Raw genomic sequence first — 7,943 nt, 5'->3', positions numbered from 1 at the left:
TTATTACAAGATGAGAAAGTCAAAATTATCACAAAAAAGTCCAAGTTCATAAATTATGCCATTATATTTCTACCTCATTATCACAAGATTAAACCGTCAAAATTATTATTTAAAATTGATAGTCAACATGAAAAAAAAGAGGCATATTTATGGGATTAAAAACAAAATTATGAAATTCAAAGTCAATTTTAATGGGACTTTGTCATTATGATGTCAGGAAAGTTATACGATTACTTAAATCCTCATCTATCAATCATGTAAATTCTGAACCAAACTGAATAACATGCTTTAATTTTTTATTTTTTTTTGAGAAATAAAAAAATGTGATTAATTATTTGCGTTGCGCTTAATAACTAAACGTACACTTTCAACCAAAAACTTAGGAAAAATTTAGGAAAAATGACCCAGACGAAGATTTAAAAATAAATCATTTATTTAAAAAAAGTGCAAATCCAACATATGATCAACATCAGAATTTTCCCCTTGCACGACTCGAGACGGAACAGAAAACCCAAACATCTATTAGTCTAAAGTTTAACAGGTCGTTCTATGAACATGTTGGGGTGGGGCTTCTAGCAGCAAAACCAAAAGAAATCTGAGTTTAGGGATGCGACATGTGACTAGAAGGGGCGGGGCCAAGAATTCACACCACATTTAAAGAAAAAGACAACAGAAACGCATCAGATCTGCTCATTCAGGAAGGGAGTCTTCTTCACAACTCGTCTTTGGTGAGCGTATCGTCGTCACCCTCCTCTTCCTCCTCTGGAGGTTCTTCTGTGTGCTCTTCCTCCTCTGGCTCATCCTCCTCATTTTCGTCCTCCTCGTCTTCCTCATTATCATCCTTCTTGCTCTTTTCCTCATCTTCCCGCTTTTTCCGTTCTTCCTCTTCCTGTTGGTCCTTCATGTTTTTTTCTGGCCCCTGACACAAAAACACAACACCGGTAAGACGTACGTCATCAGAATTTACATCTTAACACATTGCTGTGGAAATAAACCCAAATTATTACCTTCGTTGCGCCCCATGTTTCTGTGCCAAATTTCTCAGCCTCCTCGACATCGTCGGTGATCAGGAAGTTGTCAAAGATGGTTCCAGATTTCACCTGTAAGAAAGTTAACTAGTTATAAACAGTGATATTCGTGAATCTGAGATCAAATATCCTGAATTAGGAATTCACCATTTAACCACAAAATCATTACAAAAAGTGCAGTACTATATAATTTCATTGACAAAATGTATTTAGCGATGAATCTCAATGGGGGACTTGCACGCTTTGTTTTCAGTTTGCAAATTGTTAATGTGACTAAACGTCCATGAATTTGACACAAAAAACAACAACTTGAATCTCTACTCACATGATTCGTAGTAAAATGCTTCATTTTTCTTTTTAATAGCAAAAATAAAATAATATACGGGCTGCACAATTAATCGAATTTTAATCACGATTTTGGCTTCCCACGATCAAATCCGCGTAATATTTAAAATGCGTCATTCCGGTCATAGAACGCTCCATATTAAAGTTTTTTTTTTTTTTTTTTTTGCAAAGCCAATCTAGCGCTGGCTCCATGACGAGCGAATAATCAGAGTTGTTCCCTGTACCGCGCAGCTTAGTTTCTAGATGTAGAAACTAGAATGTTTTGCCGGACTGGACAAAAACAAAGCGAACTGGGCGAGAGAGACCGAGTGTGTCTTCGCGCGAGCAATAGTGCGCGAGAGAGGAGTGTGTGCGCGCGAGCGATGGTGCGCGAGAGACTTCAAAATAACAATGACTGAATTGTATTCACCGACATCGGGATCCCACTTACATGGCTACCTACCAAATAAATCAATAATTTGACAAAATATTGATTTAAAAAGGAGTTTATTGATTTACAAACGATTGTATTGCTTCCGTTGAAGAACACCGGGTCCATGGCAACGCTCTGTTTTTCATGGCAACGGTGTGTTATACCAAAGTCCTTTTATGATTATATAAATTGTCTCTGGTTATACTTAGCAGTGGTGTGTTATCAAGAAATACTACATTACACACATTCTAATACATTAGAATTTAACCAAGCCATGTAATAATAGGTGATAATTATAACCGAAGATAATAACTCTAGTCTATCCTAATATTAACTATAAATACAATGTATATAAAACATAAATACAATATAAAATAATACATTTTATTTTGATGCAAATTTGTACATTAGCAGGAAATGTAGCACAATATGGATGTGAAAGCAGTTATAATTAGCCTAGGTGACAATAAAATTTGTTTTGGTTCAAATCAACAAATAATCGTGATAATTAATTGTGATCTCAATATTGATCAAAATAATCGTGATTATCATTTTGGCCATAATCGTGCAGCCCTACCAAACATGATATCTTGTTTAACAGTTGTGTGTCAGAATTTGCTAAGAGAAATGCAGAAAGCTTGTTTGTTTTTGCCCCCTCAAATTATTAAACAACTATAATAGTATCTCAATGATACTAAAATATCACTGGTAAGATATTGTACCTCTAAAATCATACCTAATAATGTAAATGTGACCAATTTGCCACAATTTCGGAAATTACGACCATTTTGATCACAAAAATCCCCTAAAAAAGTTACACCAAACCAAATCTGTTGAAAACCTACAACTGAACATTATGTTGATTTAACAGCACACCAATCTGAACCGTACCTGCCAAAGATCCAGTCCCAGAATGCCAATCTTCTCGAATTTGTAAATGGCGTCGTCTGCCATGTACTCTGGGTTGTCGATTTCGGGGTGAGTCCAGGTGCCTTTGTAGTTGGGGTTGTCAATCTGTTTTGGTTTCCACTCGCCCTACATCAACAAAACCTAGTTAGATCAGTTGGTGAAACCGGTTCCTGCATAATAGACAATCACTCAGGTGCGTTCCCCAAAAGCATCGTTAGCCGACTTTGGTTGCAAGTTCCGTTAAATCGTGTTGGTAATGACAGAACTTGCAATTATATTTGGCTTCGGGAAGCGCACCCCTGATCGAGAAGATCAACCTTTTACCTTTAAGATCACTTAAGGCGAGACACGGCAGGCAAAAACATCGTTTTTTTTCACTGGTCAATTTTGAGATTTTGGGATATTTGTCTTCAATAACATGTCTTCTTTCAGACTTGTGGTGGAAAAAAAGTCTGAAATACACATTTAGGTCTTTATTTTACTACACTTTGTCTATTTGCGTCTGTAGATTTCACCGAAATTCAACAAAAGTTGGCGTTCTGAATTAACGCGCTGCTCCGCGATCTCTCTCTGCTTCCTTTAATAACACACACGTCTGGAAAGCTCTCTCTCCTTTACAATGCTGTCGGATCCAAATATGGTCATTTCCTTTTTATCAGCAACCAATCGTGAAAGTACAATGGGCATTTAACTCTAAAAGCGAAATCTCATTGGCTGATGTCAATTTCCGACACCGTGATTCGTTCAGAAGCATCACGTGACACGCTCTGACATTCAGATGTGTGTTTTTGACTGTTTTTCTGCTCAGTTAAAGGCCATAAATGCTGTTTATAAGTTTTGATGTGATTTAGGTGGTTTATATTGTTGTTGCTAATGATTTGATAAGATATTGTGTCTGTAAATAGTTGTTTCCACTAAAAAAGTATGAATTTTTACATTACAAATCTTTAAATGCCTTTTTCTCAAAATGATTTTGTCATTCTCCAGTATTAACATCTCAGCCTATGTACACCAAACTCTCCAGTTACACACTTAGCAGTTTTCTGAAGATATGGTCAGAGGGATTTGTTAATAAATAATTTCTGGCCTGATTTATGTGACATTTTAATCAAAAAAATATGGCGAAAATATATTTTTTTAAGGCTATGGACAATATATTTAGATTTCCTAGGTAATGAAAGCATATATCCTGAAATCCCTCTGAACATCTTTTTTCATCTTGTGTGTAATCAAAATTTAAAAAAAGAGTTTTGCACCTGGCTTTATCATATGTTCAGATCTATCTACCGAAATTATATGCAAAATGGCGCATATTTAATGAGATAATGCCTAATTTGCATAATTAAACATACAAATTTAAAAAACGTGTAATAATTTTTTTTTATATACTTGTGCAAGTAATCAACTGAGGAAGTTTCATGGTGATATCTATTATTTTAAAATTGTACCCTATTCACCTGTAGTGTCTCGCCTTAAAATACAGCAAATTGCAGAAACAGTCCATGTGATGTTGATCAAGAGCATTAATCTCTCTTAAAAACTCCTAAAAAGTCAAAACTTTCTTGGGATTGAACCCTAAACCTTCTGCTTGCTGCCAACCCCGCAGGAAAGACCAGCATAAACTGGTTTTAGCCGGTCTCCCAAGTGTCCAAAACCATTAAACTAGACCAATTCAACCATTTTGTGGCTTGTTTGGTTGAGCTTAATAGTAGGATCTTCTACATGAGGACTGTGGTTTTATACCTTGTACTCTGGGTTGGGGATCATCGCAGGTTCCCATTCTCCGTCCATGTCTTCATCCCAATCGTCTGGTTTCTTGGCATCAGGGTCGGGAATGTTCTCAGGTTTGTCCCAGTCCTGAACCGCAGGGGATGTAAAGATATACAGTTTTAAATGCACAGTTGGATTCACGTCTAAGAACAACTATGTTGAAATATTACACAGATTTCTTGCACGCCAGATCAAGTTGTCGTGACCATTGATTGAAAACGTGCCTCAGGTCGCGCGTCTTCGGGATCGTCGATTTTCGCCCGTTCGTCCCAATCCTCGGGCTTCTTGGCCTCTGGATCCTTGATCTTTTTGGGTGGAAGTAAGTCCCAGTCTTCCTCAAGAGAGCCAGACTCCACCTTCTCGTTGTCGATTTTCACTTCGTACGTCTGGTCCGGCCGCAGGATCAGCGTGTACAGGTGTGTGAGTTCATCGTCCTGACGGGCGCAAACGTAGCAACTGGTTCAACATATCAATTAGGTATCATTCGAAAGCTTAAAATTGATCATGTGAAAACCAGATTGTGCTACCATGAAAACCTTTTGACAGGCTCCTCCCACTAGTGGGCAGTGCCATGTTTCATATTATACTGCGCTGTTTAATAATCAAAATCTTTCTATAATCTTGACAAAACGCATATCGTCGGGAATGTCTGAGAGTCAAGGTTTGATATTTGGCGACTGTTTCGTGAGATTGTTGATTTGTCACCCGGTGGCTATTTTTGGTACAGCGCCTAAACGAAAACTCAATTTTTGTGATACAAACTTCAAATTTGGTGCACTTCTTGGTTAGACTTATGGCTTTGATTTTTAGAGTCCAGATTATTTTATAAAATATTTATTTTGTATGAAATAAAAAGAGTTTGGTACATTATATTTTGCTTTACAGTGAACGTAAGTGTGATAACTTTTTACACTTAAATTTGTTCTGCAAAATGTCTTTACCTTAGGTCAGGGGCGGAGCGGGCGGCTAATTGGGCTCAAGCCCCGAATGTTTTGTCAAAAGCCCCGAATCTTTTAGGTTTTTGAAAATAACTTCATCTTGGTTTCATTTTGTTTCATTTCCTCTGTCTTTCTGACTGGAGCGGCAAAAAAATGAAACAAAAGCTCTATTACCGTGCGTGGTGGCGGACGGTAATGCATCGCGCATCACTCAGCTTGTTTGCCAACTGCCAATAAAAACTAACGAAGAATATAAATCTTCTTCGTCGTTGTCATCAGGGGCTGGCGGGCTATTGTACGTTTTCAGCGGCGTCGTAGCGAGCTTACTGGCTAACCGGCTTAAGTTAATATGGAAAAAGTTTTTTATATGGAACACTAACAGTAAACCTCACCGGCCGGAGAGAGATTCAGAAGCAGCGTCGGACGAACCGCGGACAAGTGTATGCTGCGTTCACACCAAACGCGAATAGAGCGTCTGGCACGAGTGATTTCAATGTTTAAGTCAATGTGAAGATGCGTTTACGCGCGTCTGGAGGTCCTGCGGCGCTAATGAGGCGTTTAACGCGGCGCTAATGAGGCATTTAGCGCGGCATACGCGAATTCACCTCATTCGCGCGTCATTTTATTTTTTATTTTTTACTGAGTAGGCCTAACTATTATCATTTTCCCAGATAGTGTATATATTTTTAGGCGTTCTATTATCTCAAACAGCCTGAAAAATAGTTCATTTAGCTGACGTAAATGGGGAAAAAAAAATCTCCCAGGGGGAGTATGCCCCCGGACCCCCCCAGGTTTGGGCTAAGCCCCGAATGTTTACATCGTCTGGCTCCGCCCCTGCCTTAGGTCTGTATTCAGAAAGTTTGGACAGTGCATTTTCACATCTATGTACAAACAGTTAAATTACATTTTGTTTTAAAACATACTTTGCATTTGATGTCCTTCTTGATGAGGTGATTTTGGCCTTTGTAGTTGAAAATGACGTGAACTTTCTTGGTGCTGTAGCCACAGATGTCGGGTCCTACGAGGAATATCATAAGTGTAAATGGCACAAATATAGTGAAAGTATATGCAAATGTTGTGCTACTTAGTTTTTCACCTAGAAACCCAACAAAACGTCATCTACACCCACCATGACCTACCGAACATGATGTAGTACTGTGAATCGCCGTGCATGTCGGTCTGGTCCATGTCGGCGGGGAAGATTTTCACGTACCCACCGCCGCAGTCGATCTTCTGCTCGTGTTTCACAGTGAACTGGACCACTACCGGTTTACCCTCATTACTAAACGAGTCAAAGCGACTGGATAGAGCGTAAAACCGGGCGTCTTGAGTTGTCTGCAAACCTTGAAGGGGGGGAAAAAACATTGCATTATAAGTCATCTCACATTGACTATTTGAATTTTCTTTAAAGATTAAGACATTTGCATAAGCCATCGAGCTCCCGTGAAAGAAGCCGTGACCTCTGACCTTTATCAAGCTCAGCATCGCCGTAGAATTTCCCTGAGGTCAGTTTCCACTGGCCGTAGTCGGATTTGTGTTTGGATTCGACCCATCGGCTTTTCCAACCATCTGGAGAGACAAAGTTTAATTAGCCGTTTGCGACAATAGCAAGAATGAATAGCAAGAACATATCAGTTATCAATATTTTATTTATATCATATAAACCGATATTGGATATTTAGTTGCAGCTAAATTTTAAACTACTTTTTGCTTTTATCTAGCAATAACTTAAAATATTACAGTGAAAAAAGCACTATTTTTTTATTTATTATTACCTCTACCTGTTATATATAGATATATATTTCAAAAACATTTATAAAAAAACCTAATAGTAGTGTTATTGATTTTTTATATCTGCAATGTATTGTTCATCAGCCATAATAACATGAAAATATTTCCAGACTGGAATTTTAACATGGGTGCATTTAAATTATGCAAATAATTGTAAGTTAAAAACCACAGATATGAAACTCTAGTGCTTTACATTTGTTTTTAAGACGGAAACAGTTTAATGGTCTAAAAAGTGAACTGAAACCAAAACTTAACACTGATTCATAATTTTTTTTGTCATAATCAATGAGTAAGTATGCATTAAGATACAATTCTGAATAATTTTCACAAATCATGTATTCTTAGCATGACATAAAAGTTGTATAACAGTTTAATTTCCAAAAAGTGACACTGGTGAAATGATACAACTAGATTTGATCACATAAACGCATGAAAGTTAACTTGCTCAATACATCATACAAATACATTATTTGAAGAAACATTATCTGAATGAAATAGTGACCGTGTCTGATGTCATGCACGATCAAATAAGAGAGATTTACCTCCATCCAGAAATTGCTCTTTAAAATAGACATCTGCATGTACAGTGAGAGCCAGTGCAGATATAAAGCACACTGCTGCAGCGACCCGCATCTCTGCAATGTTTAATATGATCTATATTAAGATTAAGATCCTGATATAATAATGAATGCTGCTCGAGCGAATGCTCAGTGAAATATGGCTCGGTTGTGTTCCTGCACAGATGGCTGA

At 37.7% G+C, this 7,943-nt stretch overlaps 1 protein-coding gene across 1 annotated transcript; it reads right to left on the bottom strand.

Moving 5' to 3' along the window:
• Positions 1–415: 415 nt before the first annotated feature.
• calr3a (calreticulin 3a) lies at positions 416–7,943 on the bottom strand. Its single transcript, XM_079594288.1, has 9 exons — positions 7,736–7,943; positions 6,870–6,971; positions 6,542–6,745; positions 6,326–6,420; positions 4,689–4,898; positions 4,438–4,551; positions 2,677–2,820; positions 1,008–1,100; positions 416–919 (listed from the first exon to the last, which is right to left on the bottom strand). The coding sequence occupies exons 1-9, from the start codon at positions 7,824–7,826 to the stop codon at positions 713–715; spliced, it is 1,260 nt and encodes a 419-aa protein (XP_079450414.1). The 5' UTR covers positions 7,827–7,943; the 3' UTR covers positions 416–712.

The sequence above is a fragment of the Phoxinus phoxinus genome, assembly GCF_949152265.1.
Source record: "Phoxinus phoxinus genome assembly, chromosome: 20".
Lineage (NCBI taxonomy): Eukaryota > Metazoa > Chordata > Actinopteri > Cypriniformes > Leuciscidae > Phoxinus > Phoxinus phoxinus.
This window is presented reverse-complemented; position numbering and strand designations above follow the sequence as displayed.

Bases quoted from the DNA above. Each gene is read 5' to 3' on its own strand.
- calr3a (XM_079594288.1), bottom strand. From the start codon at position 7,826: ATGCGGGTCGCTGCAGCAGTGTGCTTTATATCTGCACTGGCTCTCACT. The intron at 1,101-2,676 runs GTACGGTTCAGA...ACTTTCTTACAG, and splicing joins TGGGACTGGATCTTTGGCAG to GTGAAATCTGGAACCATCTT. The intron at 920-1,007 runs GTAATAATTTGG...TTTTTGTGTCAG, and splicing joins AAACATGGGGCGCAACGAAG to GGGCCAGAAAAAAACATGAA.